General features: G+C 40.6%; 1 protein-coding gene across 1 annotated transcript in view; it reads right to left on the bottom strand.

The window, feature by feature from the left end:
* The window catches only part of LOC119733124, a 197,386-nt gene that overhangs the window by 130,773 nt on the left and 43,621 nt on the right, over positions 1 to 22,992 (bottom strand). Inside the window, exons 20-37 of the mRNA XM_038206700.1 lie at positions 22,097 to 22,249; positions 19,299 to 19,441; positions 18,581 to 18,651; positions 18,002 to 18,165; positions 17,148 to 17,314; positions 14,865 to 15,045; positions 13,394 to 13,546; positions 12,362 to 12,619; positions 10,526 to 10,694; positions 9,892 to 10,070; positions 8,487 to 8,625; positions 6,991 to 7,200; positions 6,767 to 6,833; positions 5,080 to 5,243; positions 4,294 to 4,421; positions 3,323 to 3,464; positions 1,470 to 1,700; positions 152 to 352 (exon numbers count right to left, since the gene is read on the bottom strand). Coding sequence (XP_038062628.1) covers positions 152 to 352; positions 1,470 to 1,700; positions 3,323 to 3,464; positions 4,294 to 4,421; positions 5,080 to 5,243; positions 6,767 to 6,833; positions 6,991 to 7,200; positions 8,487 to 8,625; positions 9,892 to 10,070; positions 10,526 to 10,694; positions 12,362 to 12,619; positions 13,394 to 13,546; positions 14,865 to 15,045; positions 17,148 to 17,314; positions 18,002 to 18,165; positions 18,581 to 18,651; positions 19,299 to 19,441; positions 22,097 to 22,249 — 2,920 coding nt within the window. The remainder of the gene's footprint in view (positions 1 to 151; positions 353 to 1,469; positions 1,701 to 3,322; positions 3,465 to 4,293; positions 4,422 to 5,079; positions 5,244 to 6,766; positions 6,834 to 6,990; positions 7,201 to 8,486; positions 8,626 to 9,891; positions 10,071 to 10,525; positions 10,695 to 12,361; positions 12,620 to 13,393; positions 13,547 to 14,864; positions 15,046 to 17,147; positions 17,315 to 18,001; positions 18,166 to 18,580; positions 18,652 to 19,298; positions 19,442 to 22,096; positions 22,250 to 22,992) is intronic.

Here is a 22,992-nt window from a genome sequence, read left to right as displayed (position 1 = left end):
CAAGATACTCTTGTCTGGAGTTGCAATTTTCAATGACCCTGCAATATCTACTGATTCAGGGAAAGCATCATAAAGCCTTTTTTTCATGAGCACTCCCGAGGAATACTTGCTGTCATTACTACAAAGAATCCAATGAAACTCCTATTCCTACCTGGAAGGGAGAATGAGAAGTTGGAATTGCAGATTGGAATGGGAACTCTGTAGTCCTGGATGATGTCCACATTAAAGACGCAATCATCAGCGCTCTGGCAGATAGATGCTCCAAAGTCAATCTCAAACACCTTCTCCGCGTCCAGTTTGTTGATGGAGTATTTCAGGGCGATGGGACCTATGGTTTGCTGTTCTGGTTTTCCTGTGTGGTTTAATGGACGTCATTTGTGAAATGCTGACTACTGACATGTGACCTGACCCCAAACGAGTGGCCTGAGCTACTTTTTGAGTAAAAGGTTTAACCAGTTCTTGCCAGATGACATGTATACCCACAAAGGTTTTGTGGTATCCAGAACAGATGACGGATAAACATGCAGGGAGCGAGGCCAGAAATATCTGTCAGTGACCGGCATGCAGCGAGCAAGGCCAGAAGTATGATTGTGCTACCTGAGGGTGATGGCTTCAACCCGCCTGGCATGAGGTCGAGTGAAAAGCAATCCTGCACCTTGTTCTGTTCTTGTAAAAATAATCCCGGCGTGAACTGGTTAACAGAATCTTACAACTGAATGTCACAGGAACGGCCAAGCTTTCAACCACATAAAGCTGTATGATATTGAACCGACTGATACATGACAATGGACAGCAAGCTATTATTATGTACAACTTTACTAATAACCTTCTTCCCAGCTTCTTCTCTTCATATTTCACTTCGGTTTGCGATACTCACCAGTACCATATCAGATCATGCAAAAGGTATGTTCCAATCATCCGCACATTACATTCCTTATAACACCTTACGTTTCTACAGGCCACGTTAGTGTAATGGACTTGATCAGTCTATAAAATCACAGTTCTCTGTGGGCGATTTAATGTCAGTTTCAAGAACCATCTTTTGTCTCATTATGTAGCATGGTATCTTTGTCTTTCTCCATCCAGATAATTTCGCTCCTTCTTTCCTCATATTATTGATTTAGTCTCATTATTTGATAATGTCTTCGACCCCAGTTGTCTGTATGTTCATCAGTCTGTCCGTGGCTATTGCTTGCTTTATTGCACATGTATGCATGCAACTAGCTAGCTCAGCTCAGTCCCAAGCGTGCGCGTGCAACACGTATTGTATATAAGGTTAGCCATTGTACATGCGTTATTATAGACCAGGCACGTGGCCGTTCTTGACCAATGAAATTACAGTATCCAAGCACACGATATAACAATTGGACAATCAGAAGTTTTGAAAATTGCAAAGTAACCTTACATGGTTCACAACCATTCACAAATTATATTCGAGAGGATCTGTATTTTAAAGATGATAGACTCACCCCATTCGTAGCTCAGCAGCAACTTCTTGTACTGCAAGTGCTGAAAGGCGACGTAGAATGTGAAATCACAGGCATCTATCTCCACAAAGGCTTTGAAGGAGCGGCGGAATTTCAGGTCCTCTATGTTGAGCTCCAGACAGCAGTCCAGACGGAGGCAGTTCTCAGTCAGGGAGCAGTAGGCCACTTTTGCCAGCTCTGGGGAGAATGCCGGCAATGTGAAGAACCGGCATGCTGTACAAATCAGAACAAGTTTTCAAAACTTTAATAAGTCCAATTTTGTCTTTGGCCGTTACAGGGTCATTTTCAAAAAGGCTACTATGCATCATCATTTCTCTGGGCACGGGGAGGTTTTACACAAAGACTGTTTAACAGTTAAATGTTAAAACCTGGTTTTTATCACAGATTTGCAGCAAATTTGCTCGGCACTTTAAGATCTATATTTCTGCAGATTGTCAAACCCCCAACCTTCTCAGGCCTAAATCAAAGTACTGACCACATAACATTGAATTTTCACTCCATACCTATAGCAAGCCCGGATCCAGTGGGGAGGTTTTGGGGGTCAAATCCCCCCAGCTCTGTCCAAAAAAAAAATCATACAAATTTCTAATAATGTGAAACCCCCCCCCCCCTCCCCCGCTGTGACACCCCAAAAAAATTATACTGTTATAATGTCCGCCTGTTCAAAATACGGTAAACCATTCTGTAATCTAGTGTTAATAATCATCAAATTTGAACAGCATTTGATTTTACGGAGGCCAAGTGTCTGGAGAAAAAAACCCGTGTACATTTTCAGATTTTTTTGCGGATGAAAACCCCCCTGCAAAAATTCCTGGATCCGCCCCTGTATAGCCTTTATTTAATGCTTCATACACACCAGGGTTGAAGTACTCATACTGGAGTACTACTCGAGTACCATTTTTAGAGTATTCGTACTCATACTTGTACTCGAATGTCAGAGTACTCGTACTCGAGCTGACGGTACTTGTACCCGGGCAGCAAAGTACTTGAACTCTACATGTCGAAATTGTACTCGATCATCAAGGTACTCGTACTCGAATAGCAATACTCAATAAAAAAAACAAATGTACAGCTTGACTTACCACGGCCGCACTTCTTATTTTATCAATACTTTCAAATGATTGGTTTCGAAGAAATCGACTTCCTCTGTGTACCATCTGGATGAACAGCTAGCCGTGAGTGGGCCAATTACGCACAATGACCCATTGCCATATGTGCGCACACCGTAGTTTTTATCACATGTAATTAACACATAATTTTCGCCTTCAAGCACAATGTACTCGGACTAGTACTCGTACTTGTACTCGGAAATATAAGTACTTGGACTCACACTCGTACAAGTACTTGTACTCTGAGACCTGTATTAGTACTCGGTTGGCAAAGTACTCGGACTTGAATGGTGCTCAGCAATCTAAGTACTCGTCAGTACTTGGTACTCCGAAAAAAGTACTCGACAACAACACTGACTCAAACAGCATCTGGTGTTCCTAACAACTGATTTTGATAACTTTCTGAATGATGCAAAAGACCAAAATACTTGGCTACGGTTTCCAATTTAAGCCTATAGACCTTTATCATGTTGCCACCATTTCAGTCATGTTCCCTGTATCTAATAACAGTACTGAATGATACTGGTTTTTTGTGCAAAAAGGAACCAGACTATTTTTCCTTTCAGCTTGCTTTGGTTACGTTGATGTGAATGAGAAAAATCAAGATGGCCGCAAAATGATAATGGTCTCTTGGAGTGGCCGAAGCCATTTCCCATAGACACTTGTACAACTGCTGGCCTTAGCCACAAGATTTGTATGCAGCCTTCCTTGAGTTATTCTACTAACTTCTATCATCCTGCGATAGCCTGGCTTCCATCTCCATCCTCGTTCCAGTGGTTGCAAGTTGCCTCTCCTCCAGTGTAGCTATCAGCTGCATTTTACTCAAACTGGTGGGCGTTGGGCATGGCTCTTTACCGTCCAATAATTCCTTAGGAGGGATAATGATGGGTGTAACTTGTACAACTTGCAACAATAAAAGATTGATCTGAATTATTTAATGCAAAGAATTGATCAAGCAGGGGAGACTTCAAACGCACTATCTTTGTGTGACCAGGGGAACACAGGATCTTCAAGTTTAGATGGAAACTGTACTGCTTTTATTCCCCAGTGGACTCATGGCAGCTGAGTGCAGCCAGCGCTGTAAAACTTTCTTCAAATCACAGGACTTTTCCAACATATGTGTGCTCTTGTTGGATTGAAATATGTTTCAAATATTTCACCGGTTACATATGGACAAATGTTTCTTGTGGTTTATTCAATGATGACGCTCCTAGAACACAGAAACTGAAATAACAGGAGCCTCCAAACAGACTAGTACGTAGTTACTTGATTTTTGAACAGACCTCAACACCAACACACTCCCCAGACAGTGTACAATCATTGTCTGCTTTGATGTAGTCAATGTTAATTTTTACACACCAGGGTTGCAAATGGCGCCTGAAGCATATGCTTCCAATGTTGGTACAAAACCTACGGACTATATTTACAACAGACAATAACTGTACAGGGCGAGTCAAAAAAAAAAAGGGAACTTAAAGTCAGGACCATTTTTTTTTAATGAATTTCTGCATGTAGCACTTTCAAGATCTAGGATATAAAAGCCCACTTAACGAGCTTTCTTTTTAGTACAAGAACCAATGTTACGGAATTTTAAACACAACACAACCACCATTTTAAAGTTCTGTCCATGCATCACAAAACAGGTTAAGTGTTCTTTCAGCAAAACGATATACATACACCCCTATGTCTGAGCTTACCTTTGGTATGCCAAGCGTTTCCAGGACAAACTTCAATGCAGCCTCAGTGCCTGCCTTCAGTAGCTCCTCACCCGTCTCCTTGAGTAGATTCTTCAAGGCAGCGCGGGAGAAATACTCGTCCAGGTCAACTAAAATCAGACAAGATTTTTTTCGAACTATGGTCTATTTCAGGGTTCTAATTTTCAGTTCTTGTTTTTGGTTTTTTTTGTTTATTCACTTAACCCTAACTCCCTACTGTCTTTTACCAAGTACTGGAGCAAGTCCACCAAAATCCATTAATCACACTGCTTCCAATGCATGCTTTGCTTTAGGCCTCCAGGACCAAGTTCTTCATACTCCATCAATATTTATTCAAATCAGGCCTGCCAAACCAAGTCCCCAAAAATCCACCAAAATGGGGGGAAGGATTTTGATGAAGTTGGGGAGGTTAGGGTTATTGAGTTTGGGTTTTGGCACTGTCATTTGCTTGTATTTTGTGTTCTATTTGTAGTTTTTGAGAACAATTCAATTTGCTTGTATCTTTTTTTTCTATTCTTAGTTTTTGAGAAAAATTCCGTAGGGGCAGATACATCAGACCTATTTTAGGAATTCCCAAATTAATGTTTACATTTTTAAAAACAATGTATATAGTTAGTTTTTAATATAAATCAATATAAATGAACATGTAACTTCTTGGATCATTAACAATCAGCATATCAACCCCTTACATTTTAGCCAAAATTTTTGCACACTTTTTAGGTTTGATTGCTTCAATATTGTTCTGTTATAGTTTTTCCTCCTGCTTACTGTCTGGCCATGTGATGGTTCCATTGGGATGACAGATAGGTAAAGCAATAGCAGCATCCTTCAACACCTTGATGAATGGCAAACAATCTGCATCACCAGTCGTTGGGCAGAAACCAACAGACATGCTGACCAGTAGCTGAGTCCTGCTCTTCTCAATGCCGTACCTGTGGGGGATATTAAGGGCAGAGATAGGCCGGAATATACAATGGACTAATTCAGAATTATTATTTATATCAGGCTTCCAGTGGTAAAAATATATCAGCGTATTCTATGCTTTCGAAAACAAGTACCCGGATGACTGCAATGTCAGTAAAGAACCCGAGTGAGGACAATATTACATATGAATTCCTTTGGGGAACTAACCCACCGGGCCAGTTTTTATGTGCAACCTCTATGAGAGAACGCAGCGAAAAAATCATTAAAAAAGGGCCTTTTTTCACATCTGTCGCCACCACTTCATTATTAGACAGGGTATACCTTAGATCTCACTACAGTGTGACCCTAACAATATACTCTTTCAGAAAATGAAAGAAAAACTGAATAAAACACTGATTTTCACTCGCGAATTGATGTTAAACATTGCATTTTCAGTCAAAATTCTCCCTGTTTTGTGTGTAAACCACGCGTTAAGCCAAGAACTGGTCCATTAACATCATCATAACGTTAAATAGCGCCACCTGTGGGTTTAGATCTCTTGAGTCATTTTTCTTCGTCTCGTCAGCTTTCCAACAATATAACCCTTATTGTGATTGGTTAAGGTTTAGGCTCGCGTGTATTCATTTACTAAAGAATTGTACATCTAAACTCCAATAAAATTTGCCGTTGCTCAATGGCTCAGCGCGTAGGGTCTGTTTATTGTACACGTGCTAGGCAGCGCTTCTGTACGTATATACACAGAGCCAGGGAGCTCTTACACGTATCTCTATGTGTCCAAGGTCATCTGGCTGTGCGTTTTGGCCAGTTTACATGGGGTCCTTTTGACCACAAAGGATTTGATATGCTTTTCATACTGTCCTCATCCGGGCATTTTTGCTGGCTCCCGCACGATCAAGAGCGTCACAAGCACTGTTGTCAACTAGTCCACAGAGCGTAGCACGCGGTACCGTCGCGCCTGCACACGGACGCAGCATGCAGCACTAAGGCATACGTGTAATGCATTTTAGAGCGGCACCAAATTTACTTCGGTAAGAGAAGAATATTCCATGAAATTTGAGAAATTAAGACAGTTTCCTGAAAGTCTTTTGAATTACGTCAGCCTGATATAAATAACAATAATAATATTGGATGACTTTTTTCGAGGGATACAAGACATTATACAACACCTGAATAAATCCCTGTCATCTGATTGTCATCTGATTGGTGGATCGTTGAATTATTCCCCGTCATTGAATTATTCGTACCAACACACGGCGCGCGCGTGGCGCGCAGCGCACAAGTACTATTGCACTGTGATTAGAAGTACCATTGCACTGTCACTGCACATGTTGCCGAAGGTGGCGCTGTGGTGTTTAAATTCGCAATAAAAGTTCTGAACTTATTGAACTGTTTAAGTTCTAAACTAATATGGAAAAGTTTTAAATTGAGATAAATTGAATATGATAGTTCTCAACCTGTTGAACAGTTTGCATAAATTAAATATGATAACTCTGAACTTTAAAATAAGAATTAAAAGATGAAAGGTTACTACCTAAGATGCAGCTCCATATCATCCAAAAATGGAATGTCAAAGGGCACTGGCACGTCCCATTCTTTGCCTGGGGAGAAAACAAGAGTGTTTGTTAATAACTTAATTCCAAAATCAGCTTTTTTTTCACGTTTTTTCTTCACCTTAAAAAAGTCAAATTTTTCGAATTTCTAATGCATAAAAATCAGGAGTTCGTTAATTTACACTGAACAAAAGTATAGACTTACCAAATTCGGCATCCAGGATCTGAATGGTGTAGTTCCAAGAGTTGACACCGAGTACAAACTGGAACTCGCAAGGATCAAAGCGCATGAATGCCTTGAAGGCCAGAGATACCATGAAGAGTTTGACGTTCATACAGCACTCCACGCCCAGGCAGCTTTCATCTATCTTACAGTAGACATTTTTGGGTAGTGAGACTTGTAGTAGGGGGCAGCCTACAAAAATAGGAACGATCACATTTTTTCCATCACGGTGTTGAAGTTGCAACAACTTGCCTTGCACTTACAAAGACACATCATCATCATCAGACACACTGCACTCTGCTGTAAAAATCACCTGGCATTAACAAAATGTAAGGTTAGAGCACACGCGCTTGTGTGACTATTAAAGAACTTTGACAAAAGTGTCATCGGGGCTTCATCATTATGATTCATAATTACCAAGGGCCGGTTCAGGACCAAAAGCAGACATCACGGCAGGTGATCGCACTGCACATTTGCAAATGTTGAACACATTTAAAAGGTACTAGGGATTAAATTTTGTGACTTTTTTTTGTTTGAAACAACAAAGTTGTTCGAAATCTTGAGAAGGGTACATAACAACTAACATGTTAAAGTAAAAGCTGGATGGATACTATACATGTTGAGAAGACATAGTATTTTATGGTCTCGTAAATGGTTTCCGTTGCCAGTGATTCCGATTAAAAAAAACCTCTTTTTTAAAAGCACCACAGGCACACTTTTCTTGAAACCAAGTCTGATAATTTGTTTCTTCCCAACGATACCATATCAGGTGGAATAACCAACCTTTCCTTCACTTTGAGCATGATTTTTTCTCATCAAATCGGTTGGTTTGTCGAGCATGAAAGTTCGTTTCCTGTCCCATTATTTTATCAAAAAAGATTTGATTACAGAGCTCGTATCAGGAGCTTGCGACACCATCACGGTGTCTTTATCAACTGGTGCTGTTTAAACAACAAAATTGTTCGAAATCTCGAGAAGGGTACATAACAACTAAGGGGCCATTCAAAATTTTCGATGTTTTTAAATTTCGATTTTTTTTTTTTTTTTTTTTTTTTTTTTAAATGTTTTTGACCCACCCACCTGAATTTTCGATCTAAAAATTTAGATTTTCAATTCAATAAAAAAACATAACAAATGCAAAGTTTAGTGACGGCGGAATTCAGCTGTAGTCCGTATACGGTACCTTATCATGACCCGTCACGTGACCAAGCTTGGTCACACGACAAGAGGCGGTCGTACACGTGACCCAGCTCGTACCCTCCATCTCTGTTCATATGGGGATGGTGCCTGCGGTTGGTTTCTGTCCGGACTATTACCAAATTTGTTCCCATGTGCCTTTAACTCTGGTGTATTTTGCTGCAAATGTTTAATGACATTAAAACTTGCTTTGCACTCTCAAAACTATGAAACAGCCTCAGGTACAACACACACTGCTGACAAACAAACATAAACCACGCAGACGAGCAACTTGTACTTACGATCTTCGGGTTGTTTGTATCGCTGGAGTAGAGTCTTCCTGTCTCCCTGTGAACTGAGACCGCGCTGCTGGAGCTCAATCCTCAACATATCATTGGACAAAGAATCGGGTAGCACGCACGGCTTGTCACTCACTAGTTTCTGCAGGTTTACAAGAGAGCAAGATTTGGGAATTTCATGTTATACATTGTGCTACTCTGTGAAATTGTTCAATGTACTTCCACTGCAAGACATGGAATTCGCTAATGAGAGGAAAATTAAGCAGATCTGTGTTTGACAAGTTCTCATCATGGAATTATGCAGGGTACCCCCCCCCCCCAAAAAAAGAAGGTAACCCACAAAGTGATAATATGAATCCTGAATGATTGTGGCTATCAATCAACAGGAGTTCTGTTTTGTTCATGTTTCCGTAAAGTTAAATGTCCCTTGAACTTTTGATGGAATTGTCTTACGTCTGAGATGTGCTCTTAATGTTTTACCCAAAACTGTCCCAAGAAGGTTTTCAAGTACCATTTTCAAGACAATGTTGCTCAGTGGTGCATGACCAGAGGCATATTAATGCATTCAATATTACAATGGAAAGCTTACTGCCCTAGCTAATTTATGATGACACCATCATAATGGTCATGAAGTTAACAGATTACAATATTGGGAGTATCAAGAATGGGGGGAAAAAATACATTTCTCTACATAAATCATAGAGCTATAATAAATTACTTGAGCGCTGACTTATGTACAAAGTGATGCCTGCTGGGCGCATCCATATTTTTGCACAAACCTATGAAAAACTCGAAATTTTGTACGGCTTTTGTACGGCTATATATGCATATCTGCATTTGTATTCCATACCGTTAAAACCAAAACGCACGATCAGCAAATGAGCTCTGCGCAAACAGTGCAACGCGTGCGTGTATCCGCTGCAGATGCTTTTTGCCGTGAAGTTTTTTGAACCGCCATGACGCGTTTAAGTTCTTTGTGTAAGTTCTACTTGCGCGTTACATTTAGAGTACACTTCTAAAATTCAATCCATCTAATTTCATTGTGTTGAACTACAAACACACACATGAATTCAAAATGTCTGCACCCAGAATGGTTTCAAAGCGTCTCTGCGCGCAAGAATGAGGAGTTAGCGCTCTAGTATTTTAATATAGCTCCATGATATAAATACACAATTTGTCAATGGTAATGGCACTATGTAACTAGTGGGTCAATATTAGAATTCAGGAGCAAAGATATTTTTAATGAAAAATACAAAATTCACATTTGAACAGATTTGCATTGTGAGTGCGTAAGAAAGTGCTCAGCTTTGCCTTATACCTGAAATTTATTTTGAAAAATTGTGAACCAATGAATCTTTTTTTACTCAATAATCCTCAAAGAATGAATGCTTTAGACCAGCATACTCACAACAATCGTCTTGACAACTGTCAGTAAGTCATCTGCTGTTTTCTCCAGTCCAATCTTACGGGCAAATGCCAGAATGGAGCCAATCTTCAAATTCCTCAGAGTGAAGTTCTTGAAAGGAGAACCCGAGCCTATTTTTGGCTCTGGAAGGCCAAGTGTTTCCTGGGTCTGCTGTCTGTTGCCTTGAAAACAATAGTGAAGAGATTGTAAATAATAACAACAACAGAAATAAACATGTAGTCATCAAACATAGATACAATGGGATTTATGTTGTTCACACATCATCCTTGGCTCCTGATTTTTGTGTACAAAATGGACCGAATATTGTTGTTGAATAATGACAACAGAAGAGTGACAAGTGGCTAGCATTTCTCCAAGGAATAGATGGGGAAAGCCATCCATTGCTGTAGGTAGTACACATAAAAACTGTGTAATTACACAATTCAATAGTCAGCATGTGTTCAAAGTCGTGTTTTAGTAAGTACCAGGGTGTGCAGGGTGAAAAGTGGGTACCGGAGCACCAGCAACTTAAAATCACTGTACCGAACATTCGCTATTACGAACAATGTTCGTTATAGCGGTGTTCCACCGTATAAATATAATAGAGCATGACTTATTCACAAGTTATTCTGTTTACCTGGTGATATTGCTTGATTAAGAGAAGATGTTCGCTGTGGTGGTCTCTTGCTAGGGTCAGGTCTATCGGTGGTTGTGTCAGGGGGAGGTTGGCGCTTTGGACTGGTGTCCTTCGTCTCTCCATCCTTAATATCGCGTCCAAGCAAAGTACCTTCCTTCACTGTCTCTCCCTGTGGAACAAGATTCAAGTGTAGGTTCTTATTATGCAGTCTTTATTAAGTTTGTCGAACATAAACAGGAACCACATTCCAAGCCCCCCCCCCCCCCAAACAATGAATGCTGGGTTTTCCGATGATTTCTGAACATGGAGGTATATAACGCCTTGTCCAGATGGTAAAGTCACTAAATTTAACAAGATTCCCCACTATGGGTGGATTATAAGGCTACTCAGCAAGTTACAGACTGTTGAAAATGTTGACTCAGCAGGCGATTTCACAAAACTTACGCCGCAATGGCATAAGTCCACTTGCGCCACAATTTATTGCAAAAGTTGCGCAACATCCACGCTGCGCAACCTTTCAGTTATGACAACTAACCTATCGCGGTAGAATTGCGTTAGAATCGCGTGAACGCAGCTTGTGAAATATTTGCCCATTACATGATATACAAACGGATGCATAAGTGCAACAACTGAGACAAACAAAACTTAGCGTACAAATATTCCAGAGGGGCGTCTAAGGGGCATGGCCAACTCGCAAACGGAGATAGGTCAATTTCACAAGTTTGATAGTGCGTAAGTCCGCAACTTGCGCAAACAACTTATGTCGTAACTTGCGCAATCATTTTATGTGGCTTTAGTTGTGGCGTAGTGACTGAAAATGACCTATTTTACCAACAAATCACGATCATCATGGCACCTTTTATTGCACAACTTATCAAGGTTGATACAAGACCCTCACAGCTTTGTGTTTCAAGTAAATGAATTGCTATTTTAGTCATGACCGAGCATTTAGAGATGCCGCATGATTCCGAAGAAAGTCGGACAAAATTATTTTCAAAATGGTGGGCGGAGGTGATGCAACGACTGTTACATGAAAGAACAAGAACAAAATCACACACAAACAGCCATTGTAAATGCTGTTATTATTCTTGTCCAAGATGATTAGATTATTTATAACGTTGCCCAGCTACTCCATGTTTCGTGAAATTGATTGTAAGTTTATTGCGTAGCTGCGCAATAAATGTGTTGTCCTATGCATTGCATAATTTAAGCACTGTTTCGTGAAATCGACTGCAGGATGAAATCACAGCAAAGTGGTATTTGAATGATTTGGGGTTAATGGTCAAATAATATTATTGATTATGTATGGTCGCGTCAGTGCAACAAGGTCGTAACTCGATTCTGCAACAAAGTCATATATCACGCGAGTACATTGGCTTTGTGTGTACATCTGGGTTATTTTAAGTTTGAGATACAACCTTTTGACATTCTGCAACTCGCGTTTCACATACGGCCCATTTGAGGAGATACGACCTTGTTGCACAGACACGACGGTATTTGATTAGAGTGTTATATTACTGAGTGTTATTAGAGAGTCAGGTTGGCGTAGCGGAACTTTCCTTACCTTCCACTGCTGTGAGCCGGGTTCGAATCCCGCCTGGGCCAATATGTGGATTGGGTTTTCAGTCCCTAGCTACCTGATTCCGTGGGTTTTCCTCAGAATATTCCACTGGGCTTTTCCTCCAACCTCTAAAACTGTCATTTCTTCTCATTGTCTTCTCTCTACAGGTTTCTTCAGGCTTTCAAGCTACAGTGCCTAGGGCACTTTTGAGGAATCCTCGGTTTCATTACCAGAGAGAAATTTTAAAAATAACAAAAAACATTACTAGGACCTACCTTCCATACCAGCTTGTAATCATCACAGACTTGAGTCCATTTTGGTAGTGCCAGGGGCCTCTTGGCAAGGTAGTTACTAGGGTCCACATAGCCCTCCTTAGCAGCTTCATCAGAAGCTGAAGGATCGTCATCAAGGGCGATGTCTAGAATGGCTGCCAGGCGGTTAGGTTTAGAGTTCTTCATGGACAGGTGGATGTAGTTGGGTGGTGTGCAGGTTGTAGACCTGCTGACTGTACCCATGACGGTACCAGCTATCACCTTATGGATGGACAGATTATAGACCAGAATGAAGAGATTACAAAGAGATCATAAACAAAATGTGCGGCTTGTCACCACAAAATGAATATAATGTTGGATAAGTGAGCTACTTGGAATTCTGAGGAACAAGCACCATCCAGTGGTACTTAACTTTTTGAGTTGTCATGAACCCCACCCAAGGATCCCTCTGTCCAAGTTGCATGAAAATCCATCAAATTCTGTAGATAAAGAAACATTTGAAACACATTCCAACAATGACCTCTAATGACTCCTACATGACCTTTGACCTCAGTAATCTGTTGACGAATTGTGTCTTCCCATCCAAAGGTCACTGCATCCTAGATTCATCAACATCAATGAAAGCACGTAGAAGTGAAAACTTTTTTTTTCAAAAACTTCTAAACTTTAACATACATACAGAGATACGGTTAGACAGGGACACGGGGATATAGAATTTAGGGCTGGTAAGTGTCCCCCAAACCTCTGTTTAGGCGACACAAAAATGGATTAAAAAAAGGTTTTCTATAATAGAATAACAAAACTAAGGGAAAGGTATAGGAGGAATCTTGGATTGAGGTTCACCTAAAAATGAAGAAAATAGGCCAACCCTTTGAATTGTGGCTTTGTCCCCTTTAACTGCATAGTTACAACTTGCAACTTTAAGCTCATTGCATGGTGACCTGTCACTGACAAAAATGACTGAAATGATTCCATCCAAAATGAGGGCCCACCAACGACAACCCGTGTACCAAATCAAGTCTCTTTTCTACTTACATTCACTCCCACAGTTTCGGAGATGGTGCGATTGGGCTCGATGTTGTCAATGAAGATCTTGATGTTTCGGAAGGCCCCACCACCAGCTACCAGAGTCACCTGGTTGGGTTTACCGGCACTCTTGAATAGGACGCCTGAAAATGGTGCCACCAACTAAAACAAAAACCAACAAAGTATTTGGACATCAAAAATATTGAGATAACTCTGGGAATGGAAAATGAAAGACTGTATATACCTCCTTTTACTATAGTAACCTATCATTTTTATTTTCATGTTTTCTTGATTACTATTTTTTACAATTTTAAGGGTGCCAGGATAAAGGTCTTTTGAAAGACAACACAACAAAAAGATAAAAGTAACTAATGAAAAACTAGACAATGCACAAAGCTGATAATAAGCTGTTATTCTGTGCAGCAATGTCGCCAACTGGGTTTGAATAGGTCTCTCTCAGATAACGTCACTTCCTACAGATCGTCACGTGCATCTGCATTTTGGGTGTAAAATTTGTGTGAGGTGCATCGGCTGCGCCGTATTTCAAAAAAATGTAGAGCAACAAGCGCGCGTGTTTAGAACATTTTGCACACTGCGCGCACACGCACCCGATGGTGTTGAATACGCAGTTGTAATTTTCCTACGAAGATGGCGTCCTACGAGAGAGATCTATGAGGAATAAATGTGTGCTTGGCCAGTTTTAATCACTGTGTTTAATACCAGTTTGGGGGCTGGACACTGATAATTGCCAAAGGCAATGGTCATTATAAGCGTCCAGTCTCCAAACTGGTCTTAAAAAATAGTGTTTGGTACCGGCAAAGCACATATTTATTCCCATTCATAAATAACTTTTTGGTCAAACAGTCAAAACAAGTAAAAAATTATAAATTTCAAACGATTTTGTTCAACAAGTTTACTTCATGTTTTATTAAACACCGTTTGTGCCTCTCATGAGTAATCATAAACAACTCCTTATATGGAGATTGGTGTGTGTGTGTTGCGTGTACTGCTCGCAGAATGCAGCTGTGAATTTAGGACTATGAAATACGGTTTCATTGGTAGTATTGGGCATTCTTACTTGAGGATTGTGAATGTTCAACCAATAAAAGGTACAAAGGGACCCGATTTCATAGGAGTCAAAATTTCATGTGCCACTGGAAAAGTGTTTAAGACTAGCCAGCCGGTGTTTAATCAACAATTTAAGACCAGCCACATGACAGGCTCTTGACCAATAGGAATGGGTAAACTGTCTTAGGTATTTATGAATTGAATTTTAATCACTGTGTCTAGAGAACATGTAATCACTTAATTCTACCGAGAGAGTAACATTTAAAATGCAAGGTATATCACATATAAATTTCTACATGCAATATAGGGTCATATTCACTTCTGTCTTGACGGAACAACAGTGTAAAGTGGTTTGCTCAAGGACAGCAAGGTTCAATTTGCAAATGCTGGTGATTCAGAATAAAATACGCACCTTTGTTCCTGCTGAAATTTCCAGATCTACACCTTGATTCTCATAATATCCAGCCGAGTCAGTCGGGTAGAAACCTCCTGATGCACACTCCCCTGAGCCAGGTTCTCGGTATTTCCTAGGAAATCTCTCGTGGGCCTTAGGCCCAAACAGTTTCATGACAAGAGCTTGAGATTTTTGGTAACTGAAAAAAAAATAAACATCACGTCTTTGTTTTGCAACAGGCTTTCACACAAGAGCCAAGCTATGGCAATACGGGCAATTCCAAATACCGCGCACCACCAAGAGCTTGCAACAGAGAGTTAATTTTTCGCAGTGCATTGTGGCAGATGGTTGACAAATTCGCAGCGCGGGATACTTGAAGTTGATATTTTTTCCGGTCAGTAGTTTCGTAAGTGTATGATTCAAGGATCTGTCTGATCTGTTCTTTTCTTTTTATCAAGATGGTGTTTTTTAATTAAAGGCGGCAGAACGCCATTCTCTGATCTTTAACATATTACCTCGAGTTGTCTACTGACATTCGTTCATATCGTGGCACGTCGGTCATGTTTTGTCGACCGTTAACTTAAACAAATGTGTTTAACTTGAACATGTTGTGTTTGTTGGTCCTTTATTACTGTACTTTGGTTGTATGTTTGTCCATAGGTAAGGGCACAAAAGCGTTCTGCTTAACCTTGTACCTAAATGTTTTCAATTAATCTTACACTTTATTAGTAATCACTGTGTACATAACTATCATATATTACTACTGACTTCTTTGAAATTTATACATGATTGTACATTTATTGTAATGAATGACATCATTGAAATAAATGTTATTAAAAATGTTACAGTTGACTCTCTGTGGCAAACTCTTGGTGGCGCTCTGTATATGAAATTGCCCTTATTCCGATCCTTACACCAATTAAAGACATCTATAACACTGAACGTCTCAGTAAAGCCCATGTACAAGTGCCATACAGTGAATGCATTTAATTAAACTTCACGTGATGTACAGAAAAACATGTTTGAATATGTGCATCTTTCATCTATGTTTATGTGATAGGACACAATGAAAAGTTTGGGGCCCAAACGCGCAAAAGATCAATGTGTGTGAGACAGCTCCATGGCTTGCCCAATTGACCTAGCGGTTTGCATGCCCCATGGGACACGCTGGCCACGTGCACTCACACAACTGACCTCTAGAAAGAGAAATTCATCTTCTTTACAAAACCGCTATTCCCAGTGTGCTCTGACATTGGGTTCTCAAAGGTCTGTCACAAACGGTCATTTTCTGTTCCGTTCCATAGGCAATTGCCTCATACCCCACATTTTCATTAAAAAAATTATCAGTGGTTTTTCTGCGTTTCCAAGCCAGACATAGATAGACTTAAAGCCAGAAGAATGAATTTTCATAATCTGCAACCCCCAGATTTGTGCGACTGTCCGTTCTGAAGATACAAGGAATTTAGTGTAAAAATGTGCTATCTTTGTGGTCATTTCCCCACGTTAAAGCTTGTGTGGACATTTCCGGTTGAGCAGATGCGCGCTACTTTTCATTATGATGCACCCAATCATATGCACATTCAGGAGTTTGTAGACAAGTCCTCACAATCACAAGTCACCCACTCTCAAGTCAAGTCACAAGCTACTCAAGTGAACTGTTTACTAAAGACACTATTTATCTGACTTGTTAGTGACATGCAGTTGTCCTGTGATTGATAAAACTACAACCCAGTACATGTGGCGTAACATCGCAGTATTAGTTATCTCGCGAGCGAGTGGAACATGGAATAATGTAGTGCGTCTGTGTCCCACATACCACGAGGCCGAAGTATGTGGGACACAGACGCACTACATTTTCCGTATTCCATGAACGCGAGCGTGATAACAAATTTATCTTCAAGCAAACTTGACCCACAGTAAAGTTGGAACAAGAACGCTGTACACAAACTTTTCAGCGGTTATTCTATTGCACGTGCGTGTTATACGGAATGGTGCTCGCATCTTAGAAAAGCGCAATACGCGGAGTGCGGTATGGACCGAGGTCGTGCTACATCGTTGTATGTAGCACAGCTTGTTGCCATGGATCGACCAATCAGGATCGAGGATTCAAGTTTACTTGAAGATAATATGTTGAATGAATGATCTGGGCCTAATTTAGTGGAGTCAGTAAGCAGAAAATATTGCTCAGCAAACTTCTTGCTCAGCAAACTCAACCAAGAAGCAGTTAAAAGAAACATTCATCACGTTCATTTTGGTGCTTAGTAATCTTGAGTGTTGAGTTGTACGTCCACACACACTCACCCTTCCTTCAGTGTCTGATAGGCTTCTTTGACAGCATCAACAGTGCTGAACACAAGGTCGTACAGCTCAAAGAATGGTTGTAGGAGAGTCACGATGGGCTGTATGGGTTCCATCAAATCTTGGAAGATGGACTCAATCTCATCTTGGACTCGCCTCCTCAATGTGCGCTACAGTGGTGAGAGAAAAACATAATGTGAAACAGAAGACTGAAATGACAGAGATTGGATCGGCCAGGAAGACAATTGTGGAGTGTGTGTAGACTGTTTGAAATTTGAGTTCAAACCAAGCCAAGGGATCTTAGTTCTTGTGTCCGTCAGCAGGACACCTTGCTACAATTGTATCTCTTCATCACTCAGGAACAAACTGTTGCTCTTGTGGCAGAACTGATCGTCGTGACCTTAGTTTTGACCACACATAAAATATGGTTGTTGAATAATCAAACATTAAAAAAATTCCCACCCTAGCTTGTAGAATTGAAGCAACTTTAAAAATACTATGGAATTTGGTGAAAAAAATTTGAGTATTGATCATCAGACGTTTTAATTAATGGTAGATAAAATATATAACAATTGGGGATGCAAATTGGATGACCATTGTAGCCAATTGTTTGTTTTGGCAGAACTTGTTATATCAGCATGTGACCGGACTAATAAAAAAAAAAAGGATTTTTCAGTTAGAAATATGCGAGTGTTTTATGATTTACTTTGGTATTTTAAATTTGGCATTTCATGTGTTTTCTAATTTCAATTATTAAAAATGTCCAAATGTAACTCTCTTGTCAAAAAAGGAATATTGCTCTTGCAAAGAAGGAAATTATTCTTCATTTCATGCATCCTGAGAGTTACTACCCTTACCGAATCCACTGCTCCCCCTGTCAGCTTCTTGATGGGATCTGAGGAACCCACAATCTCATCCACCCAAACTCTAAGATCTCGTCTGATGTTGCCGAGATGCTCCTTTAATTCTTTGAGCATATCACCGATGACCTTGGGCAGATCAAACCAGTAGGGTCTCTGACCTGGAAAGCAGATGGAATGCATGGAATGATTCTGGTCCTTGCTTTTGCCTTGGTTTTTTTTTTTTTTTTTTTTTTTTTTTTAAATTGCAACGTTTATATGTGACCAGCTCCCACAGAGTAAGTCTTAACGTAGAAAGGGTGCTAACTCTGTAAATGCAACGAGGACTTTTGAATCATTTTGCTGGGTTGGGTAACATGTGTTTCTGACATCAGTGGCACACCAAGGAGTGCCTTAGCATGCCACCTTCAGCAGACACCTGATGCAGCAAAATTAATCCTTGGAGACTTCAATCAGTGTACCCTCTCTGACTGCTTACCATCTTACCATCAGTAAGTCGACTGTCCAACACAAAATCAGGCATGCCTGGACCTGTGCTTTGGAAATGAACTAATTTCAGTAATAAGAGTGTCTCACCTTCCTTGAAAAAGTTGGCTTTCTCCACCTCTTTCATGGCATTGATGATTTCAGTAATTGCAGTCTTGATGCTATGAAATAAGGAAGAACATTCAAAATTGGATGATCTGCCTATAATTATAGATATCAATAAAGATGCCTGTTCATTTAATAGTGGGAATGTGGGAGAATAAACCCTTGTTCTGATGACATCACACTTTGTTTATGTGTGCGATTTTCTACGGGCTATGAAACCGTCGTCCCCACCAGGCTCCCGTAGAAAAGCACAAGTGAAAAAAAAGCAAGACGTCATCAGTACAGAGTTTATTTTGCAGCTTCACCTTGTGACGTGACCAACTCTGTATACAGTGGAACACCTTTATAACAAGGTCCTTGGGACTTTACAAATTACCTTGTTATAACAGGTGCCTTGTATTATCAGTATGGAAAACTAAGAAAAACAGAGGCTTGGGACCTAACATTTTGCTTGTTATAAGCGGGATGTTGTATTAACAGTGCTCTTCTTATGAGGGTAGGACTGTATACCCAGGGTCAGCACGTTCCTGGTGCACATGACCCTTGCTCACAAAATGCACGGATGTTGTTCATAGAAAGTGACGTACCCAAAATGCTTTGCAATACCTGCAATTTTGTGAAAGGTCTTAGCAGTCACCAGCCAGTGCACAGCAGTACTTATACAATTTACACCAGTAAGGGAAAAAAAAGACTGCAAACTCACTTGAGGACTCCTTTAAAGATGTCTCCGATGGTTTTCAGTGGTGACTTGAGTAGATTTGCAATGGCATCTCCAATTGTAGTAATAGCCTTCCAGATTTGCTCTGCTGCCCAGGGCAACGTGACTGTGATGGCTTCATTGACGGCCTGTACAGATACAAATCCATGTCAAGATCCATTACCTCTACTCCTTATATTGCATTAACTAGTTCACGCCGGGATTATTTTGACAAGAACGGAACAAGGCGCAGGATTACTTTTCACTCGACCTCAAGCCAGGCGAGTTGAAGCCATCACCCTCGGGCAGCACACTCGTATTTCTGACCTCGCAGTGTGGCCTCGGGTCACTGACAGATACTTCCGGCTTCGCTCCCAGCGTGTTTATCTGTCATCCGTTCCAAATACCGCAAAACTTTTGCCTGTATACACGGCCTTCGGCGCAAACTGGTTAACAAGTGAAATTGATCCTTCATAAACCAACAAATACAATCTCTTTAGCAAAAAGACCAGCACCCGATTTCACGAAGCGCTGCGACGCGTCGCAACTCGAGTTACGACGTGTAACACGTCACAACTTGCGACGCGTCGTATCTTCCACTTCACGAAAGTTGCGATGTGGTGAACGCGTCGTAAGTTCCTTGACAACGGCTTAAAACACGTCGCAAGTTACGATGTGTCTAGTGGTCATCGCAAAATAAGAAGAGTCATTTCTAAGCCAGTTTTATGCCACAAACATTACATTAACGAGATTATAATACCGAGGCAATATGTGTAAAGTTGTAAAAAGAAAATTCATTGAATAATTATGAATAAGACCGGATATTAGCATGATTAGAGTTGAAATTTCAAAGAAGCTATACAGTCCAATGAGAGCTTGTTTTTCTTCAAAATTGCATCGCACAGCCGCCATTTTGTTTTACGTTTTAACAAATTTCGAGCTGAGATCCGACGACTCTTTGTTGAATATCAGACGACTATTTACTGTACGCTGACTAAAGACATAAAACAGTCACCGAGTTGTGCTATAAATAGACCTACGACGCGTCGCACTTACGACGTGTTTAGTGAAATGGATCGCAGGACGCGTCGCAGCTGCGACGCATCTGAAAGTTACGACGCGTCGCAGCGCTGCGATGCATCGTAAGTTACGAAGAGTTTGGTGAAATCGGGTGCAGACCAATTTTGGAGCTTCTAGATACTCCTTTAGATGCAGTTTAAGTCCTTTGATAAGAGATACACATGTATCAATGATTTTCCCACAATGTCCTGGCTAAATATTGCCCTGAATACACAACATATTGTTTGCTATCAATGTGACAAGTAGTTGGTTTGCTTTGCAACTTCACGACTGACATTTCTTGTTTCATCAGATCAGATGATCCAAAATTTACGTCAATTGATCATCAATGTGTGTAACAGGACCTTAATTGTTTCTTTAAAATACTATGTAGCACATCTGTGTTTATATAACCGACATACAGATCCTTGTCATTTGATTGGTGGAACTCACATCACGTGGCATTCGTTATTGCTCCCATTCATGCCGCGGCTCAAAAAGTACTAGCCGCCCATAGGGAATGGGAAATACTATTCAACAGTTAGGATCATGATGCGGTATTTGTGTGCAAATGCATGCTGGTAGCGCGTACTGTTCCAAAGAGCCAGCACTACAGTGTTGGGTTCAAACATTTTCGTGAAGGGGGGGTTTGGAAGAGAGAAATAAATTTTCCTCCAGTTTCGTATTGAAAAAAAGTTCAAATATATCAAATGACAAGGATCTATACGTCAGTTATATAACACAAATATTGAGTGGCTTTAAATTGTGAAATGGGAGGAATATTATTGCTCGGTAAAATGTGGACTTTTCCAGTTCACTCGGCTTCGCCTCGTGAAATGGAAAAGTCCAGATTTTACCTTGCAATAATATTCCTCCCATTCCACGCTGAACCACTCAATATTTGTATAATCATATACCATTCAGCCTTTTGCCTTGTGGCAAATTGAATGCAAATGTACTACATTATTCTACATTCCACTTGCGTTCTTGGAATGACTTCAAGCAAACTCAGACACAGAAAAGATGGAACGCTGTAGACAGTGGTTATCGTATTACACATGTGTGCAGCAGGAATAGTACGATTCAAGTTCGCTTTAAGTTAATATTAGTTATCCCGTGAGTGCGAGTGGAGCACGGAATAATGTAGTGCCTCTGTGCCCCACATACCAAAAGGGCGTAGGCCGAGTGGTACCTGGGACACAGACGCACTACATTTTGCCATGTTCCACGACTGCGAGTGGGACAACAAAATTATCTTCAAGCAAACTTGACGCACAGTAAAGATGGCACACGCATGCTGTACAGGAACTTTTCAGCGGTTATTTTAAAACACGTGCGTGTTGTACGGAATGGCGCGCGCATCTTGGAATAGCGCAATACGCGGAGTGCAGTTCGGACCATGGCCGTGCTTCATGGTTTAAATATAGCACGGCTTGTTGCCATGGATCGACCAATCAGGATCGAGGATTCAAGTCTACTTGAAGATAATTATTATCATCTGGGTTTAGGTCAAGTCCACACAATCCATCAAAGTTCATCACAAGTCATCAAGCCCGCAGTCAAGCTACATTGGTATTTCACTGAATGGTTGCCAAGGCATTCCTTTGTCATTGTTCCTCCCCTGTCACTTGTTATCTTACTTGTGAATGACTTGTGATTTGGTTTGTGATCTGCGTTTGATTTGACTTGAGACAAGACTTGTGAGGGACTTTGTGATGGACACAACTACAACTTTTCATAAAGACCTGGTAGAATTCCATGACATCTGTCTTGATATCACTGAATAACTGAGTAGCCTTGTTGACCACATTAATGACACCTCTGAAGGATGGTGGTAGCTGATCAGGATCAAACTGAGACAGTCTGGATACAGCCTTGGTAGCCACAGATCTCACGTTCTATGTACAGAACATAAATCATTCAAAACGTTACAAGACAATCCTCATAAGCAGTGTAAGCGAATTAATACACCTTTTTTTTAATTATTTTATTCAGATGAAACCAACAACACACAAATATAAGAAACAAAGAGCAGTTGATTTTGTCTGGTATAGCCCAGAAAGCCAATTGCAGAGGCTTATTTCCATTGAGATCCCACCTGTTTAAGACTTGCGTTCCAGAGTTCTACCAAACCAAATTTTTATAAGAACTCTTTGACAATGAAACAGGTTGGAGCTTCTAAGTGAATCAACTGTTGCAGTTCTTCAGACTGATTCCTCAGATAAGTCAATCGAAAATCTATTTTGGCCAACCGCCGAGTACATGTAGCTCCTAATGCTATTCGGTTACACACAACTCCAGATGCCAATCTGAAACAGGTGTAAGGACCCATGCAATTTAAGGTAGCGTCCATCATTTGTAACTTGTGCATTTTGTTCATTTGAAGCAACAAAAGTGCCCAAAATCTAAAGACGGGTGCTGAACAACAAACCTGATGAAGTTTTAGCTCGGTGAATACTGTATATTCTGAGAAAATATTCTAGGATCTCGATTTCAAATCAAAAGTTGCTGAGTCATGTTTTGAATTGGGCCTGAATTCAGCGTTCTCACTGAGCCGATTACAGCTACGCGATGGCATGCACGAATTAAAGCAATGTCGTTCTGTCAAGGCTTGCGCGCGCTTCGCCGAATAGAAAAATGA

This window comes from Patiria miniata, unplaced genomic scaffold, assembly GCF_015706575.1.
Source record: "Patiria miniata isolate m_02_andy unplaced genomic scaffold, ASM1570657v1 HiC_scaffold_1, whole genome shotgun sequence".
Taxonomy (NCBI): domain Eukaryota; kingdom Metazoa; phylum Echinodermata; class Asteroidea; order Valvatida; family Asterinidae; genus Patiria; species Patiria miniata.
This window is presented reverse-complemented; position numbering and strand designations above follow the sequence as displayed.